The sequence below is a fragment of the Siniperca chuatsi genome, linkage group LG8 (genome assembly GCF_020085105.1).
Source record: "Siniperca chuatsi isolate FFG_IHB_CAS linkage group LG8, ASM2008510v1, whole genome shotgun sequence".
Taxonomy (NCBI): Eukaryota; Metazoa; Chordata; class Actinopteri; order Centrarchiformes; family Sinipercidae; genus Siniperca; species Siniperca chuatsi.
In genome coordinates this window covers 13,352,989-13,371,042 of record NC_058049.1, presented here as the reverse complement: position 1 = coordinate 13,371,042, position 18,054 = coordinate 13,352,989, and the positions used below count along the sequence as shown (strand labels likewise).

Genomic DNA, 18,054 nt, shown 5'->3' with positions numbered 1-18,054 from the left:
TGTGCAGCTTTTGCACTCAAGTTCCAGTTTGTTCAAGGACAGATTCACTCAATGAAGACAGCAAAATACTAGCGTTAAGTCAATAAATCACTCAGTCAACTGATTCCTGATTTACTGCCTGACTCATTGGTGATTAAGTATAAACTCCAAATATTTGCTTGCAGCTTCTCAAACTCAATAATTTGCTTGCTTTTCTTCATGTCGTATTATTCTCAAATGAATATCTATTGTTTTTCAATCTGTAAGTCAACTAAAATGTAGTTTTAAGACATCAGTTTGAGCTAGTTAATCCATTAAAATTATCATTAGTTGCAGCCCAAAAGTACTTATATCATTCCTATACTGACTTACATTGTTTTTTATATATTGTGTATATATATCTTGAGTTTTTAGTGTACTAACTCTACTTTGATATTACAGTAGACAAAATATTATAACTAATTTTACTCTTTCAGGTCTAATATGTTTGCACTAACTGCTTTGCTGTGATAAATGTTTGGTATCACCGTCATCCATTTTAAGAGCATAGGGTCGCTGGTTTTAGTCTTGTGACACTGGTCAGATATGCCACATCTATCAGCCAGTGACTGACAGCTGGACAGGTGTTTCGGCCATGTGACAGCACAAACGTCTCTCTTTCGGCCTTGGTTTGAAAAGCCTCACCCTTGGTCTCTTTCCAGTCTCCCTCAGCGGAGTTCAGGTTAAGTTTTAGGGCCATGGCGGTAAGGGTTCCGGTGTGGAGAGACTGGACCAGCGCGACTGTGCTCACACCGAGGACAGCACCGAGGGCGACCTTGCCCAGCCAGCCTCTCCTCCCCCGGGGTGAGGAGGAACCGTTACCCTGGCTGGACTTCCAAAGTGCTGCTGTCGTTGTTGTTGAAAACTTTTTAGCTCGGACGGCAACGTTAAAATGGCCGCAGAGAGAACTTGTTGCTGGCTTCCCTCCAAGCTGGGGGCTCCCCGGAGATAAAATGTGTTTGAACTTGACACCGGCTCCCTGGAAGTTAGCACGGACACGGGACAGAGGGCCGGTGTGCAGTGGGGCTCTGATATATGAAACTAGAGCTGATATTTGCAGTGCCATCGCTGAGTGACACCGCGGTTCGTGTTGCTACAAGCTCTCAGAGATCAACGTCGTGGCTGACGCTGAGATTATGTTTCGTTTTCGATTCGCGCACACCCCTTTGTTGTGAACGTCAGTCAGTTCTCATGTGCCATATTTGTTTTGGACGTTAACGTGTGGAGTGTACCATTTACTAGGGGTGCCAGTTGGCCGTCGCTAAACGATAAACATTAAAAAAGTGGCAATAAGCGTTAATGTGGTGTCCAGCGGTGGTATTTAAAGATTTATATTATTACCAGTGAAAAGGGTATGCTACAATGTGACCAGCGCTGCGCTATTTTCAGTCTCACACCCAGTGTAAACCCCGACTCAGATGGCATGGCTTCGGTTTAAGCCAACGGCCACAAATTTACGCCTCCTTCAAGACTGTCGGAAATATTGGTATTACAGATGACGGCTGACCAAACAAGCTAGTAAATACAATAGTTATAACAAGTTGCGTGGTTTGGGCGTGAGTCTTGGAAGATAGCTGTTTCTAATTACAGCGTCAATTTAAACATTAGCCCTGTGTAGTTAGCAGGACGTTGGTGGAAAAAAAAGATACCATCATCGCTTCTAAACACTGAACTCGACCCCCTGACTATAAACAAGATTATTCTATGGCCCCGAAGATACAGTGTGTCTTCCGCCCCCTAGCGGAATATACAAGTAAATGCCAGAAACATTTGGTGACGTTTGTTGTTCAAGGTAGGTTAGATCATTAATTGGAGGTAGTTATTTTCCCCAAATCAAACCAGTGAACTAATTAATATATGATGACATAAAGATAATCTGGAAATGTTCCATAGACAGGAGGCTTATGTGTTTTTATTTGAATTGATCCAAATTATTAGTATGTAGTAGAGCATTAAACCTGCTGTCATTTCTTTAACTCTAGCTAAACCTTTGCCGAATCATGCTTTACTTTGCATCTGACATGTCAACAAAAGCAACAAAAGCTGCTACTAAAATTTAGGATTCATAACCCACACCCTAAAACTACTCATCGCTGATCTTGCAACACACAAAATATGATCACTAATCAATCTACTGTATGTGTGCTTGCAAGTCCCAAAATGGAGAAGAAAGATAAAAAGACAAAGAGAGGAGTGTCTGTCCATTTAACATCTCATATCTAGTCTCCCACATATGCTGTTTGCACATGCACACACACATTGCCTAATATGCATCACTCAGACAGCCTGTCAGTCAAAAGTTGAACCCTTTTCACATTTCCGCCTGGCGGAAACTGACAAAAAAAGGAACAAGCCTTTCTTGACAGAACTGACACAAGCAGCACAGACACAGCTACACAGACCACAACCTGCCCAGCCCAAGAGAGGTACGTTCTCACAGAAAGCCTGTGAAACTTCTTCAGAGATCTGACGGAGGCTCAGGAGTGCCCCAATTTCCATTTCTCAAAACCTCGGACGGAGGAAACTAACGGTATTTTCTTTCAAAGTGTGTGTGCGTGTGACAGCGTGGGAGAAAGGGAGAAAGCATAACGGCAGAGAGAGAGAGTTAGGGCAGGGTGTGTATGTGTGAGGCTTTTGTATTAAATATACAGATGTGGGGTCATGTTTTAGGTCACATCACTCGACAAAGTCCAATGTAAAAAGTGAACTGTTTGCAGATTTATATTTACATTTATATTCAGAAACATGCAGATAAAGAAAGTTTAGGCCTCCAAAAGAGGTAAGGAGGGGTGCAGGCATGCCATCTTTTCATTGTTACACCATTGTCTGTGATATTAGTCTTTAAAAATACAGCTACATGGGGAAAAGATTCACATTTTAATCCTTAAATGTAATATAGTTAAGATGGGCTTCCACTTTCATGCACATGCAGTGTCAGTGCATTGGCATTGGATGAACATTTCACCTTGGGCGGGTCAGAAAGCGGAAGTTTGCATCCCTGGTGATAGTTCAAGTAAGAAACAGGAAGTGCTCATCACAGAAAATGTCAGCATCAACTCACCCTATCCAGTGTGTGTGTGTGTGTGTGTGTCAGTGCAACTCAGTATCATGTGATATCGAACCATGAGTTAGTTTTATTCTCACAGTTGATTGGCTGAAGTATGATTGACAGGTCATCTACCCTCTCTTTGTCTCATTTAATATCTGAAATGTCCTGGAAAATTGAAGCAGGTTTTGTATTATCATGTCCATCAAGTTGGATTACATGGTTTAAATGTCGTTTATTACAGTTACGGCATATGTAATTCAACTTTTCACAGCAGTTATATCCTTCTTAGTCATTTTTTTTGCACTGATGTGAAATAATGCAGAAAACATTAATATGTAGTAGAACTGAAATTGTCTTTCATATATTAGGCATGAAATGTTATTCTGTCTTGTTTTAGAGCGTTTTTAAATGCTTTCCTCTGGCATTTTATTCATGTATCAAAGTGCACAATTTCTCACTCGTGACATATATAGGTCTCTAAAATAATAATCGCTAAAACATTCAATCATGATACATCTGAACATTTTTCATGTCGACCTGAAGAGATTGTATTGGCAGTTGAATCAATGTGGTGGAAAAACAAATGAAAGAATAACCTCACTGAAGTGATTAATTATAAGTCTTATTCATCTTCTTCTTGTGCTTTGTCAGAGCTGTCACATCTTTCCGCTAAAGAAAAACACAAAAAATGACATTTGGCACGCATAATAGATCATTTAAAGAGCATTTGTTGAGCAGCCTTACATAACAATTTATCAGTTTTACAATGTTAATAAATCTATCATTTCTTTCTCTCTCTCTCCACGTTTGTCTTTCCTGCTTTCTTCTTCTTCTGGTATCCGTCTGCTCTACTCTGTCAGACCTGTCTCCTGCATTTCTCTCTCTCTTTCTCCCAGTATGGCGGCGTGGGACCTGTCAGTCACAGTGGAGGACCTGGGTCCTGATGCGCCACCTGTCACCCTCAGCGTGGCATCTGACCTACACGTCGGAGGGGTCATCCTAAAGCTGGTGGAGAAGACACGTGGGTCACTGTGTGTCTGTCTCTGTTTTTCTCAGTCTTTCTCTCAGTCACAGTAAACAGACTAAAAATAGTTATAATTTGCAATGACACGTATTGTGTATAGGTTACGCTTTAACAGGAATTCATGATACATCCTGCATGCATTAGTTATGCATCATTTAAGTGTTACCAGTATAACATATATACTCTGTTTGCCCAGATAGTGCTTTTAATTATTCTTCTTTAAGGGTGCATTTGTACCTTTTTGTACCAAGCAACAACCAGAGTATCTTCAGCATGTGCCTTTACACAAACAGCACCCATCCTGTCTTCTTTTCACGTGCGCCATACACTCTTTTATTAAACTGAATTACGATCTTGAGAAGCAAATGTACCTGATATTACTCCCTTTTCAAAATGAAACGCTGGTGTAACTTATCCAGTAAAACTGCCCATATCGTATTTAAAATTGTTCATGGTTTGACGATTTTCATAGCTACAAGACAACGTACAACGAGACATTTAAAAATGTGTGTTTACTTATCTATCTCACCCTTAATCTGTTTTTTTTTTTTTTTTTTAATATTAAGCTGTTTTGTAACGGTCAGTTTAATTGTCCAGTCCTTCAGGTGAGAAAAGAGCCACCCTTTTGACCCTGCTCGGTGAAAGACACATAAGACCACCCATTAAATCGGGTGAGCGATAGAAAGATTGACCCTGACGTGATTTGAACACGCAACCTTCTGATCTGGAGTCAGACGCGCTACCGTTGCGCCACAGAGTCGGTCCCAATTATCACATTATTCTGTATTTAACTAGTGTAGAAATAGAAAACAAGACATTATGGTTGAACAGGCAGCCAGACTACAGTTTGAAGGTAACGTTAACGTTATTTACTGACCATCCGCAGCTAACCCTGGTATGGGGTGTGGACAGGGCCACGGATTACCTGCCGAAAGAGAGTGACGTGTGAAAGCTACATCATCGCCAGTGTACAAACAGAGGCGAAGCCCTCCCCTTCCGGTGTCCCCCCATGGGACCTTATTTCAGAAATAATATGTACTGTAGTCAATGGCAGCAGAGACAATACAATTTTTGATCCTGTTTGAATTGTGCCATGAATTACACATATGATGTTTATCAATTTAAAAGATAATTTTTCAAGTCAAGATAGTCGCAGTTTGTCATAGTACCATTTAGTTTTACATCTAATTACATCTCTACATCGAACCACATCTCTCCTCACACAAAATACGTCACCGACACAACATGGCCGTCCCTTGTAGCGTTAGCTTACCTGTTGGGTTTTATGCAGCAAATCAAAGCGAAAGAACGAGCAAGACCATTGCTCCTGTGACTAAACCCGGTACTTTATACATTATCCATGTACGAAACACACAGGCATCAAGACAAAGCCATGACGCAGTCTTATAGTTCAACACTTTTACAACAAACTGTGACTTTCTTGACTTGAAAAATAATATTTTAAATTGACAAACATCATATGTTTAATTCATGGCACAATTCAAATGGGATCAAAAAGTTATTTGTCTCTCGCCACTGACTACCGTACATATTTTTTACGAAATAAGGTCCCATGGAGTTCCACTTTTACACCAAAAAACAAAATGTAGGGAAAGTAAAGAAGAATAACAAAAATAAAAACAACTGGAGTAAATGTATAGTTACAGTAATAGTTTTTGGCCAATTAATAATTTTTGCATTTTAAGTTTATAGTAGTAGCCTACTCAAATATGTTTTAAAATCAGTCTCTTTAAAAATATAAAAGGAGGGTAATCATTTAAGTCATATCAGTTTTTCTAAGTAGTATGTAAAAACTTTCAACCACAATAACTGGTGAAAGTCACTGCATGGCTTTTATAGTTTTGAATCTAATGGATGTTAACTCTTTCAGCAGCAACATGTGTTTTGTATCTGTCCTCTGCAGAGATCAAGCGTGATTGGTCGGACCATGCGCTGTGGTGGGAGCAGAAGCAGCGGTGGCTGCTGCGGACAGCCTGGACTCTGGAGAAATATGGCATCCACGCGGACGCCCGGCTGTTCTTCATGCCCCAACACAAGCCCCTGAAGCTGGGTCTGCCCAGCGGCATTACCCTGAGGCTCCGGGCCTGCTTCTCCAACCCCGTCTTCCAGACCGTGATGGGCATCTGCAGAATGCTCAGTGAGTCTCAGCCTTTTTTCTTCCTTTCTGCTTCCATTTGTTCTTTATTTATTTATTTATTTCCTTGAATCCTTCCTTCTTTCCCTCCTTCTTCCATTCTCTCCATCCTTCTTTCTATCTTTCCTTCCTTCCTTCCTTCTCCTTCTTGTGCTTCCTTCTTTGTGTCCTTGTTTCCCTCTTTCATTTCCTTTCCCACCGTCCTTGTTCCATTCTTTTGTTTCCTTGTTTATTTCCTTCTTTCCAGGTTTCGTTTCCTTGTGTCCTTGTTTCCCTGTTTTGTTACCTTTTTCCTTCCTGTTATTCCTTATTCTGTTATTCTAAATTGATTTTCTAAAATGCTGTTTTTTCTAACTGTTTGTCTTTGCACCACAGAGTCTATATTAAAACATTTTCTGGTTCATGATCTGTCAGAAATTGTGACCGGTCCTTATTCCTTCCCTTCCTTCTTTATCTCTTTCTTTCCATCCTTCCTTCTTTCCTTACTTTCTTCTTCTTTCTGTTTCTTTTTTTTCTTTTTGGCTGCCTCCAACCTTAAGGCACGAAAACCGCCAAAAATCCACATAACACAAGACATACTTTAACTAAACCATTACTTAAAACCCTTAATTTAAAAAAGATGCATTGACTCTATTTTCAGATCAAACAGTGGGTAAACTGAGTTTTCCATCCACAATATCCAACATATTTCCATCCACAGTAACTGTTCCTTTTTTCACCTCTCCTTCTCCATGTTCTAGATGATTGTGAGTACTCACTGTAAAAGCTCTTTACAACCTAATTATTCTCCGAGATGTGTAAAAGTGTCTCATTAATATGTTGCAGTCTAATTGGCTGTAACGACACAAACACACCATTGCCAGAAAACAAGACCTTCGCCATCTGCTTCATGCTTTCATTTAGTCTAATTTTGGCACTTCTTAGTCTCAGTTCCTCACCAGAAATCCCCAGGAGGTGACAGCAGACTGGAAGGGTTTTGAAAAGCAGCAGGGAATGGGGAAATAATGAAATCTGTCAGTAGAAAAGCAGCTTAGAGGGAGCAGAGATACAGATAAAGAAAGCTCTTATTTTCATATTTGCAGATGGGCCACGGTACCAAGTTTAGGTTAGTATTAATTTTACATGTAAATCTAATGTTATATCAACACTTTAAGTATGAGTATAAATGACCCTGACGTGATTTGAACACGCAACCTTCTGATCTGGAGTCAGACGCGCTACCGTTGCGCCACAGAGCCTGCTAAACTGGGTTTCCAATACTCAGGCATGGTACTGCCGATTGACCATTTACAAACTGATTAATGTTTATAACCCCTCTTTGAACAGAAATGGTGGTCTGAGATTTAATGTGCCCAAAGTCTATCAGAGTGTATTATCACCTTGGTCACATGCTAATCAGGTACTTAACAGTGATGAAGTAGATGCAACCAGAAAACAATAGGCCTGATTACTGGGCCATCTTGGAACCATTAGGTCAGTTTCAGGTGAAACTAGCTATTAACAGATACTCAGGCAGATTCCTTCCTGAGGGCAGGGCTTATGTAACACAGAGTAGCTTAAATTTCCAGTTCCCGTCCAATTGTTTCACAATTGAGAATGACTTCCGGATGGGAGCCGAAACGTCTTGATTCTGAAAACAGTGTCCAGATGACTACTACTGAAACCTTTTCTACCATTATTGAACCTGTTGAGTACAAATAATCAAAGATACAGGAGACACAGTGACCCTGACGTGATTTGAACACGCAACCTTCTGATCTGGAGTCAGACGCGCTACCGTTGCGCCACAGAGCCTGCGGAACTGGGTTGGCCTTACCCATTTTTTGATTTCTTAAGAACTGAATAGTAGCCACTTCCGTTTAAAAGAAGCACAACATTGTGACCCCTATAAACTTAAGGTGTGGTAATGTTGGTTAGTGCTAACCCTCACCGTTACCTTTATTATTCAACTGGACTATAACACACTGAAATACAACATACTGCTCAAGAGTAAACAGAGGTTTTGACCCAGACATGATTTTAACACACAACCATCTTATCTGGAGTCAGATGTGCTACCACTGCAAAACAAGGTAGTTACATGAACATTGTGTGACTAAACCCGGTACTTTATACATTATCCATGTGCGAAACACACAGGCATCAAGACAAAGTCATACTACCATTTAGTTACATGAACATTAGTATACACAACTCTAGACAACTCTTGAGTAACTACACATCCACAACTCTCTTTTGGAAATATTAGGTGCACTCTGCCATGTACTAATCATGGGAAAATAACGTGATTTGAACATGATAAACTAAATATCTGTTGTGTGTCTTGTGAGTCTTTGTGATGTTGTGATCTAATACAGGAAGGAAAAACAAGGCAGTTACATGAACATTAGAGTACACATGGTAAAGTTACATGATTTGAACATGCTACCTTTTTACAAACTGATTAATGTTTATAGATCATATATGTATTATTGAAACACATAATTAAAGATACAGGCGTAACAATGACCCTGATGTGATTTGAACACGCAACCTTCTGATCTGGAGTCAGACACACTACCATTGCACCACAGAGTCTGCTGAGCTGCTATACCAGCAAGAGGTCACAAAATACCCCACAACAACATCCAAAGAACTGCAGGCCTCACTTGCCTCAGTTAAAGTCAGTGTTCATGACTCCACCATAAGAAAGAGAATGGGCAATAATGGCCTGCATGGCAGAGTTCCAAGACGAAAACCACTGCTGAGCAAAAAGAACATTAAGGCTCGTCTCATTTTTGCCTAAAACATCTTGATGATCCCCAAGACTTTTGGGAAAATACTCTGTAGACTGACGAGACAAAAGTTGAACTTTTTGGAAGGTGTGTGTCCCATTACATCTGGTGTAAAAGTAACACCGCATTTCATAAAAAGAACATCATACCAACAGTAAAATATGGTGGTGGTAGTGTGATGGTCTGGGGCTGGTTTGCTGCTTCAGGACCTGAAAGACTTGCTGTGATAAATGGAACCATGAATTCTGCTGTCTATGATCCAAAACACACCAGCAAGTCCACCTCTGAATGGCTGAAGAACAAAATGAAGACTTTGGAGTGGCCTAGTCAAAGTCTTGACCTGTATCCTATTGAAATGCTGTGACATGAGATTAAAAAGGCAGTTCATGCTCGAAAACCCTCCAATGTGGCTGAATTACAACAATTCTGCAAAGGTGAATGGGCCAAAATTCCTCCACAGCGCTGTAAAAGACTCATTGCAAGTTATCGCAAATGCTTGATTGCAGTTGTTGATGCTAAGGGCGGCCCAACCAATTGTTAGGTTTAAGGGGCAATCACTATTTCACACAAAGCCATGTAGGTTTGGATTTTGTGTGAACACATTTTTTTCCTGTGCTTATGATAGTGCCCTAATGTCTTTGTGAGACTCACTGACGCTGGAGTTGTTTGAATTGTAACTGATAATAACACATGATGCAATTTTATCACAATATCAAAGATTAACTTAATACCTGATCTGGAGTCAGACTGCTACACGGTCAATCACAACACTGCTGATTGACCCGATTGTTTGTAAATAATTGCACCTGTTGAGTAACCCAGAATTAAATGCACAGAACTAGACAGAATGATGTGACCCTGACGTGATTTGAACACAACAACCTTCTGATCCGGATTCAGTATTTGTATTTGCGACTCACTAAGAATGGAGTTGCCTGGCTAATCAACTAATCAGCTAACTAACCAAACTAGAACCAAACCAGGACGAGGACAAAACATTTTCTGGTTGTCGTCAGAATGACTCTTATGGAGGATGGGAGAGCACAGTATGATCGTGCCCTAATGTATTTGTAAGACTATCTGATAATCTGATCCTTTACACATGATGCAATTTTATCACAACATCATAGATTAATGTCTGTTGTGTCCCTTCTCTACATATTTATTTCTGCCAGTATTATAGCTGAGACATAATTGATTGTTTAATAAAACTAATTACTTTTGCATCCATTTCCTACACAGATATCCGTCACCCCGAGGAGCTGTCGCTCCTTCGGCCCGTAGAGGAGAAAAAGAAGAAGAAAGATAAAGACTCGGCTCAGGAGATCTACGACCTGACTGAGGTGCCCCTCTCCTCGGGTACACTCATCACACTTCATTCACACTTCAGGCTTGACATGCACATGTTTTATAACTGGTGGCTCTTGGCAAAAATATTCAGACCTCAGCTTTCAAAACTTTGCATAAGTAGATGCAGAAGACTTAAAATCATTAAAATTGTGAACCAGAAAATCTTGAGGGTGGGAGGTCATATAACATTATAACCCCCTTACCTCGCTCAGTAAAGTAAACTTTGTTTCAAGCATTAGAAATGAGCATTTAGAATATGAGGGTTCAGAAGACTTAAAATCGTTGAAAAACCGCCAAGATCAAAGATTTTATTTCCTACCCCCAATTCCACCAGTCTATTTGTCAAAAATCTAATTTTTACAACTTTATCTTTTGACTTCCCATTAATGCAATCCTCCCATTATGACTGTACCATCAATACAGAAAATGCTATCATGTCCTTGCCGTAGCACTGTCGGTCTCAGCATAGACACAGCAAATTAGGTGAACCATATGTGGTAACAATAATCTAGAGTCAGTTTTGCCTCTGAGATACGATTTGGGTATTTGGGATGATGAGGTCTGAGATCAGCACTCTTCAAAAGGCTTCATACACACAGAGCATCTACATGGTGGAGAAGATTAATCATGGAGTCTAAAATACCTAGCAGCCATTTTCTTAAGCAGCTACTATGCACTTTAAAACAGAAAGTGAGTATATTCAGGAGGTCATTTTTTTCCTGATGTCTACAAAGTGAACTCCCTGGAAAATGTGACTGTAACCTTCCTACACTTCCTTTGCAGCATCCCAGCCCTCTTTGTATAACGGCATGCCGGCTCACTTTGCTGACTCACCTCAGATGGAGGCCATCTACAAGATGCTGTCAGTCACCCAGCCTCCCCCCGCCCCCGAGGTCATATCCAAGCAGTACCGTCCAGCCAGCGTGGTGGACAAGGCCCACATCCATGGCAGGTACATATCTGTATGGTAAACCCTTCCTTTATGTTAGTACCGTAGAAAAGGTTTCAGTCGTAGTCACCTGGACACTGTTTTCAGAATCAAGACGTTTCGGCTCCCATCTGGAAGTCATTCTCAATTGTGAGAATTGTGTCACAATTGAGAATGACTTCCCGGATGGGAGCCAAACGTCTTGATTCTGAAAACAGTGTCCAGGTGACTACGACTGAAACCTTTTCTACGATAGAACACTCTTGGACGAATGAGGGACTACACCGTCTTATGTTAGTACCAGCAACAGGAAGATTATGACAACATCATAGTGAGGAGCTGTGGCTTATAAAACAAGAACAATAACTTTGAAACTCTACAGTCCCACAGTTTTTACTATTCAAGCACATATTGTACATTAAAGTGTTCCCGCAAACCTCCTTTCTCTCAAAATGTCAAAATCTAACCATAGGAGTTATCCTTTGATTTAAACACTGTGTACAAATATAATAATATCATCATGTTTAGGTTCTCCTGCGGTCACACACACATAGTAAAAATCAAAGCTACAAGTTAGACTTTTTGGGCAATTATTGTCCGAATGAGAGCTGTAATATCCAGCTTACACAGAAGCATGTTGTTTAGCTAGTTAGACTTCTCAGGAAAATGAGAGCTTGTGCAGACAATTGTACAATAGCTCTCAGACACTGTGGTGTATATATATATACATACATACATATATATATATATATATATATATATATATATATATATATATATATATATATATATATATGTGTATGTTACATGTAAACTCATAAACATATACTTGTTCCCTCTCAGGTGGTTGGACTCATCCCGTTGTCTTATGCAGCAGGGGATCCAAGAAAATGACAGAGTCTGGCTTCGCTTCAAATACTTTGCCTTCTATGACATAGAACCCAAGGTGTGTGTGTTGTTTTTATAGATACAGTATGTGTGTATGTTTGGCATTGCATTCCTCTCTTGATTTGACTCTTTTTCTCTTGCCGCGCAGTACGATGCTGTGCGTCTGAGCCAGCTGTATGAGCAGGCGCGCTGGGCCATCCTGCTGGAGGACATCGACTGCACCGAGGAGGAGATGATGCTGTTTGGAGCGCTACAGGTAGAAAACTGCTGCTGAAGGGGAAATATGTGTGTCGACAGGGTTGGAAACGTTAAAAAAAAACCTAAATGTTGACAATAAAGTATAGGAAGTGGACCATTCCTCTTAAATGTCACATATTTATATGCAAATGTTGTCAAAGACATATGATCACTATTTTGTTTGACAGGCTAAATTTAAAAATGTCTGATAATATTTGATAAATAAATACAGGAACACTTATGATCTGAGCCACAAAACTGTGTTTGACAGCAAAATCACCATGTCAACAGTGGATCAAATCTCAGATCAAGTGTCAATTAGAAAAAATCCTTTTAGTCCTAATTTTCTCACAAATAACTGCTTCTGTTCAAAAAATTATTTGAGTATCCAGATGATACAGCTAGAAATAGCACACAATTGGACTTGTTTTCTCCTTTAACATCCAGTACATAGTTAAAAGTCTGTCACTCTCCTCTCTTACACCCAAACGTCTGCAGTACCACATCAGTAAGGTGTCTCAATCGGAGCCCCAGATGTTGAGCTCCAATGCAGCCATGGACGACCTGGACTCCGCCCTGCAGTCCCTGGAGGTCAAGATGGAGGGAGAGAGCAGCTCCGCATCTGAAATGCTGGTCAGACATATTGGATGTGCTTGTCTGTCACTGAGAGTCAGCTACTGTCAGAATTAAGGCAGAAGCAGCAGACACTGACTCAACAAATTGATTTGTGTTAAATCCTCATCTGCAATTGCATCTTTTAAGATATTCTTTTTTAATTATTGGAGGGTCAGAGATTTGCAATAATTAAAATTATTACTGTAGTACATTTAACTTTTGTACCTGCAATGATTTTGACAGACTAAAACTGTTTTTGACTGTAACTCTTCTACATTCTATAGTTTGTTTGAAACATAATGTCAAAACCTACAAGTAGGGATATCATGCGGAGAGCACCGAAGACAATCCAATCAATACATTTAATAAAGAGGAGAGAGAAGGGTATTCTTTTATCCAATGAAAAAATTATTTGTCTTTCATCCAGGAAAACATGACTGCACCAGAACTCAACGACTATCTGAAGATATTCAGGTGAGATTCATATTCCAACCACCCATCAGCATCAGCATAGCCTATAAAACAGATGAGTTAAAGTAAAGCACCAGCAGCTCCATTTTCTAACCAATGTGGATAGGTAACATATTGAAAAATGAACTGTTTTGGTGAAACTGAGCAATTGAGTGATTATATGTTTCAGGCCAAAGAGGCTGACTCTGAAGGGATATAAGCAGTATTGGTTCAAGTTCCAGGATACCTCCATCTCTTATTTCAAGAGCAAAGAGGAGAGCATTGGCGAGCCCATTCAACAGATTAACCTCAAAGGTACTGAATATATTATTGTATTTTTCATTATTATGATATTTGTCCTGCTATGTCACCAATAATGTACTCAGTTATCAATAGAAGGTTCACCTCTGTGTTCACTGCTGAGAAATTACCGCATGTTACAGCATAATGTAATGCTTACAAGGAAACTGCAACACACACAAACACAGAGCTTTCCATATATGGTACAAAGTGAGTGCTGCTCTCGAGTCTGTTTTCGAGATGATGTCGCTGGTAATCCTGGATCAGTTCTTTGAACCACTTAAAGGTCCAGTGTGTAGGATTTAGTGGCATCTAGTGGTGAAATTGCAGTTTGCAACCATTTGAATACCGCTCGCCTCGCCCTCCCCTTCCAAGCGTCTAGGAGAAACTACGGTGGCCGTGAAACTTGCAAAGGCTCCAGTGTTTGGTTTGTCCGTTTGGGCTACTGTAGAAACATGGTGGTACAACATGGTGACCTCCGTGGAAGGGGACACACTCACTATGTGGATAAAAAACACTTATTCAACAATTCTTATTTTCAGGTGCTTGTACACAAATGAAAACATACTAATAAATATTGTATTCCATTAGCTCCTCCTAAATGTTACACACTGGACCTTTAAGGGCGGATTTTTTAAAAACAAGATTCAGGGCTCAAAGAGGAAATGAAACACAAATAAAATTTAAAAAAAGACTATAACAGTAATGCATAAATTGAGAAATTAACTGCGAGCATGACTCAGTGGGCTGAGGCGTGGACCGGATACTCAAGATGTCATGGAAGTCTGACTCAGTGTTCATCATGTCGCTCTTATATCTTTTCCCACCATGCTTCACTTCTATGTCTAACCCATAAATGTCAAATTTCAGTATTGCATATTGCTTTGATATTTATCCTGCACACAGGATGTGAGGTGGCTCCGGACGTTAACGTGGCAGCACAGAAGTTCCTTATCAGACTGCTGATACCAGCGCCTGAAGGCATGAATGAGGTCTATCTGCGCTGTGAAAACGTGAGGCCACACACACACACACACACACACACACGTCTCTCCTCATCTCTGTATGTGACATCCTGTCATTTCCACCATATCCTCTTTCATCACCTCTATCTTTGTCTCACTATCTCACCTCTCTGATCTCAAGCTCACAGGTCTCTTACTCACTCTCTCTCTCTCTGTGCCCTGTGTCTTTGTCTCTCGCCCTCCAGGAGCAGCAGTACGCTCAGTGGATGGCTGCATGTCGACTAGGCTCTAAAGGCAAGAGTCTGGCCGACAGCAGTTTCCAGAGCGAGATCCAGAGCATCCGCTCCTTCCTGGCTATGCAAAAGACCGGCTCCGGTTCCCATGGCAACGCACCTGCCAGTGATGAAAGCATCAATACTCACAGTCTGGTATCGCCACGCTACCATAAGAAGTACAAAGCCAAACAGGTACAGGAGAGGTGGAATTTGTACACAGACACAAAAAAGACTAAATATAGTAAATGTGATGTCAGCTACAGCAGAGTTCAAGACTATTGGATCACACCAATTTCTCATTTATTGATCCCAATATACTGTGCAGGACATGGGCCAATGGGCCAAACTATCAACTGAAATGAACTTAATCATTTTTCTGGACAGCAGTACGGTGACTGCACATTTGAGCTCACTGAACAGTTCTGCAGCTGAAACCGGTGCCCAGCAAAAAAATAATTACCTCTCACCTGTTACCCTGTGCCTGCTCCTCCAGCTGACCCCTCGTATCCTGGATGCATACCAGAACGTGGCTCAGCTCTCACTGATGGACGCAGTGATGCGCTTCCTGCAGATCTGGCAAGCCCTGCCTGACTTTGGGCTCTCATATGTCGTTGTCAGGTTAAGTTTAAAGTTCAATTTAAAGCTTTTCAGATTTTATTGAATGCCAATAAGCATCAATTGAGAACAATTTTGTCACAGCATGAAAAGCGAGAAAACTAGAACTATCAAAGTTACATTTTAGTGTAACTGGGTAAATATATAAAGTAAGCAACATGTAAGTAAACATTTACTCTTCAACAACATAAATGTAGAGGTTACTGTTAAAGAGAGTCTTTTGAGAACAGATCAGCACTCACTAGCAGTGGTACTTTAAGAAAATACACAATTTAAGGCTGTAAAACTGTAATTAAGGCCAAGAAAATAAAGCAAACTGAAATCCTTAAAACTTTCACATGCAGAGATTTTTTTTAAAAACATGTTTTAAATTCCTGTCAACAAATTGTAGCTGTTCTAGTCATTAACCCCACGTCACTATCTCCTAGACACAATTCTGCAGATGAATTGCTGATAAGGTGCTGGTTTGAGAAACTTTCTGAAACAGGCTTGCTGTGTGATGTGAGAAACAAGCAGTCCCTGCTCTCAGAGTATTATAGTAATGTAAAATGATGTTGATAGTTTTGGAGCATTAAACATTGACTTTTGTCTCAACAAGATTTTGAAAGAAAAGAAGCTGAAGATGTTTTTGCCCCACAGGTTTAAGGGCAGTCGGAAAGATGAGGTACTGGGCATTGCTCCCAACCGTCTGATCCGCATTGACCTGGGTGTGGGTGATGTGGTGAAAACGTGGCGCTACAACAACATGAAGCAGTGGAATGTCAACTGGGACATACGACAGGTGATAATAATGCTTTCATCCACCTTCTGTCTGGGAGAACAGTCTGCAAGATCTCAAGCTTTTGTTTCGAGTTATATGTAGTACTGAATTAGCTAAAGAGGCCTTACAAAGCTGTGTTTCTGTTGCTAATGGGATATACAAAATTATCTTACAAAATCTTAAATAAAATCTATTTGTGATAACTTACCACAAGGTCAAAAAAGGGAAGAGTGAGGTAAGACTCTTTAATTTAATCAAAACAAGCATGAACTCCAGCTAATCCTCAAACCCTGCTGTTAATGTAAGAGTGACCTCATTAACACTACCCATAAAATGAAGAGTGTTACAGTTCTAACAGTGCAGAGCTGAACTCTTAAAGGATCCCCTAATACAACATCAATATTGTATTTTGTCACTTTTTGCAATTTCACTATTGTAACATTTTTTCATACCCCAAATTCAGCTTTTATTTTAAGAGAATCTCATTTACTTTGTGTGTGTTTCCGACTCCTCCAGGTGGCCATAGAATTTGAAGGCAACGTCAACATTGCTTTTAGCTGCATAACCGCCGACTGCAAAATCGTTCACGAGTTTATTGGAGGTTACATTTTCATGTCGACACGCAGTCGCGAGAAGAGCGACACGCTCAATGAGGAGCTTTTCCACAAGCTGACTGGTGGCCATGAAGCTCTCTAAGACTAAAACATATAACCCTTCACCACCTACATCAGATCTCCTGTGTGTCTCAACAGTGGAAAACCATGTGGAATAGGATTTCACGCTCCATTCAGGCAACCACAAAAACATCAGAACAGTACAACAAATGGTCAAAATAAGATATTCTGCGTTACAACCCACCAAGTCAGTCCATCCAAGTGTTTATATAACCACACACACACACACACACACACACACACACACTGTGCTGGATCAGTGGATGGACGACTTAACGTGTTCAGACAGTTCAAGACTCCAGCGGTCCTCATGCTGACTTCTCCTTTACTTCAGGATGGACTGCTGCTGGGCCAAACTGCTGGACATCTGGTCCAGGATCAGCAAAGTTGACAGTCAAACTCATGAAAATGTAAAATCAACAGTTGGATCAGCTGGCAGCAACTTTTCTTTTTTTGCCCCGCAGTATCCAGACTTCCTGTCGCTCAGGATAGAAAGCCTTGCTTTGTCCAGAGCTGCAGTTTTATTGTCACTTAGACTTTAGTTAAAAATTGATGGCGCATTACAGCAGCCACATTATTACAGCTAAGAATCAACAATCATGAGTAGGAAAATACAAGCTAATGAATGTTTTCCATAATAAACTTATGAATAAACAAACATTTATTAAAATAAATACAGCAATTCACTTTTCATTCTCTGTTGTGTTCACTCCTTATGGTTGTGACATATGGTGGTAATTTCTGTTTCTTACACAGGAAGCTTTGCACCATTTATCTCCCCTCACATGCTGTGTGTGTGTGTCCATATCTTACAAGAAACTGTTAGAAGCAGTCCGTTAACTGAAACCACAGTGTCTGCATCCTCTGCTTTCCCATACTTAGTCATGTGACTAACCACACATAATATACAATGTGTCTTCAAAGGTTCATTCCTCCACTTACAGTAAAAGCCTGGCTGGTTGTTGCCAGCAGTCAGT

At 40.4% G+C, this 18,054-nt stretch overlaps 2 protein-coding genes and 3 non-coding genes across 17 annotated transcripts in view; 1 reads left to right on the top strand and 4 right to left on the bottom strand.

Moving 5' to 3' along the window:
• Positions 1 to 1,345, bottom strand: part of macrod1 (mono-ADP ribosylhydrolase 1) — a 111,870-nt gene extending 110,525 nt beyond the window's left edge. For 2 of the 10 annotated variants that reach the window (XM_044205158.1, XM_044205159.1), the window contains exon 1: positions 664 to 1,290. In XM_044205158.1, the coding sequence (XP_044061093.1) occupies positions 664 to 1,084 (421 nt within the window). In that variant the 5' untranslated portion in view covers positions 1,085 to 1,290. Of the gene's footprint in view, positions 1 to 663 lie in introns of all 10 variants that reach the window. The other 8 variants (XR_006378880.1, XM_044205166.1, XM_044205162.1 and 5 more) reach the window with 8 other exon arrangements.
• Positions 1,346 to 2,301: 956 nt separating this feature from the next.
• On the top strand, positions 2,302 to 17,770 carry fermt3b (FERM domain containing kindlin 3b). 4 transcript variants are annotated; one of them, XM_044205152.1, is made up of 15 exons: positions 2,302 to 2,444; positions 3,928 to 4,088; positions 6,016 to 6,249; positions 10,263 to 10,379; positions 11,154 to 11,322; positions 12,142 to 12,244; positions 12,335 to 12,442; positions 12,922 to 13,056; positions 13,466 to 13,512; positions 13,679 to 13,803; positions 14,695 to 14,801; positions 14,999 to 15,220; positions 15,522 to 15,646; positions 16,283 to 16,424; positions 16,920 to 17,770. In XM_044205152.1, exons 2-15 carry the CDS (start codon positions 3,965 to 3,967, stop codon positions 17,097 to 17,099), a joined length of 1,938 nt encoding a protein of 645 aa, XP_044061087.1. In that variant the 5' UTR covers positions 2,302 to 2,444; positions 3,928 to 3,964; the 3' UTR covers positions 17,100 to 17,770. The 4 variants fall into 4 exon arrangements, with proteins under 4 accessions (XP_044061087.1, XP_044061088.1, XP_044061086.1 ...); XM_044205153.1 differs by having other exon boundaries at positions 2,345 to 2,444; positions 3,964 to 4,088; XM_044205151.1 differs by having other exon boundaries at positions 2,352 to 2,548.
• trnaw-cca lies at positions 4,780 to 4,851 on the bottom strand. Its single transcript has one exon. It is a non-coding gene; the product is annotated as a tRNA-Trp (tRNA).
• trnaw-cca lies at positions 7,413 to 7,484 on the bottom strand. Its single transcript has one exon. It is a non-coding gene; the product is annotated as a tRNA-Trp (tRNA).
• Positions 7,969 to 8,040, bottom strand: trnaw-cca. Its single transcript has one exon. It is a non-coding gene; the product is annotated as a tRNA-Trp (tRNA).
• Positions 17,771 to 18,054: the final 284 nt, after the last annotated feature.

Excerpts from the sequence above, each read along its gene's own strand:
- fermt3b (XM_044205152.1), top strand. The coding sequence starts at position 3,965 with ATGGCGGCGTGGGACCTGTCAGTCACAGTGGAGGACCTGGGTCCTGAT. Across the intron at positions 14,802-14,998 it reads TCTATCTGCGCTGTGAAAAC|GAGCAGCAGTACGCTCAGTG; the intron begins GTGAGGCCACAC and ends CTCGCCCTCCAG. Across the intron at positions 16,425-16,919 it reads TCAACTGGGACATACGACAG|GTGGCCATAGAATTTGAAGG; the intron begins GTGATAATAATG and ends CGACTCCTCCAG.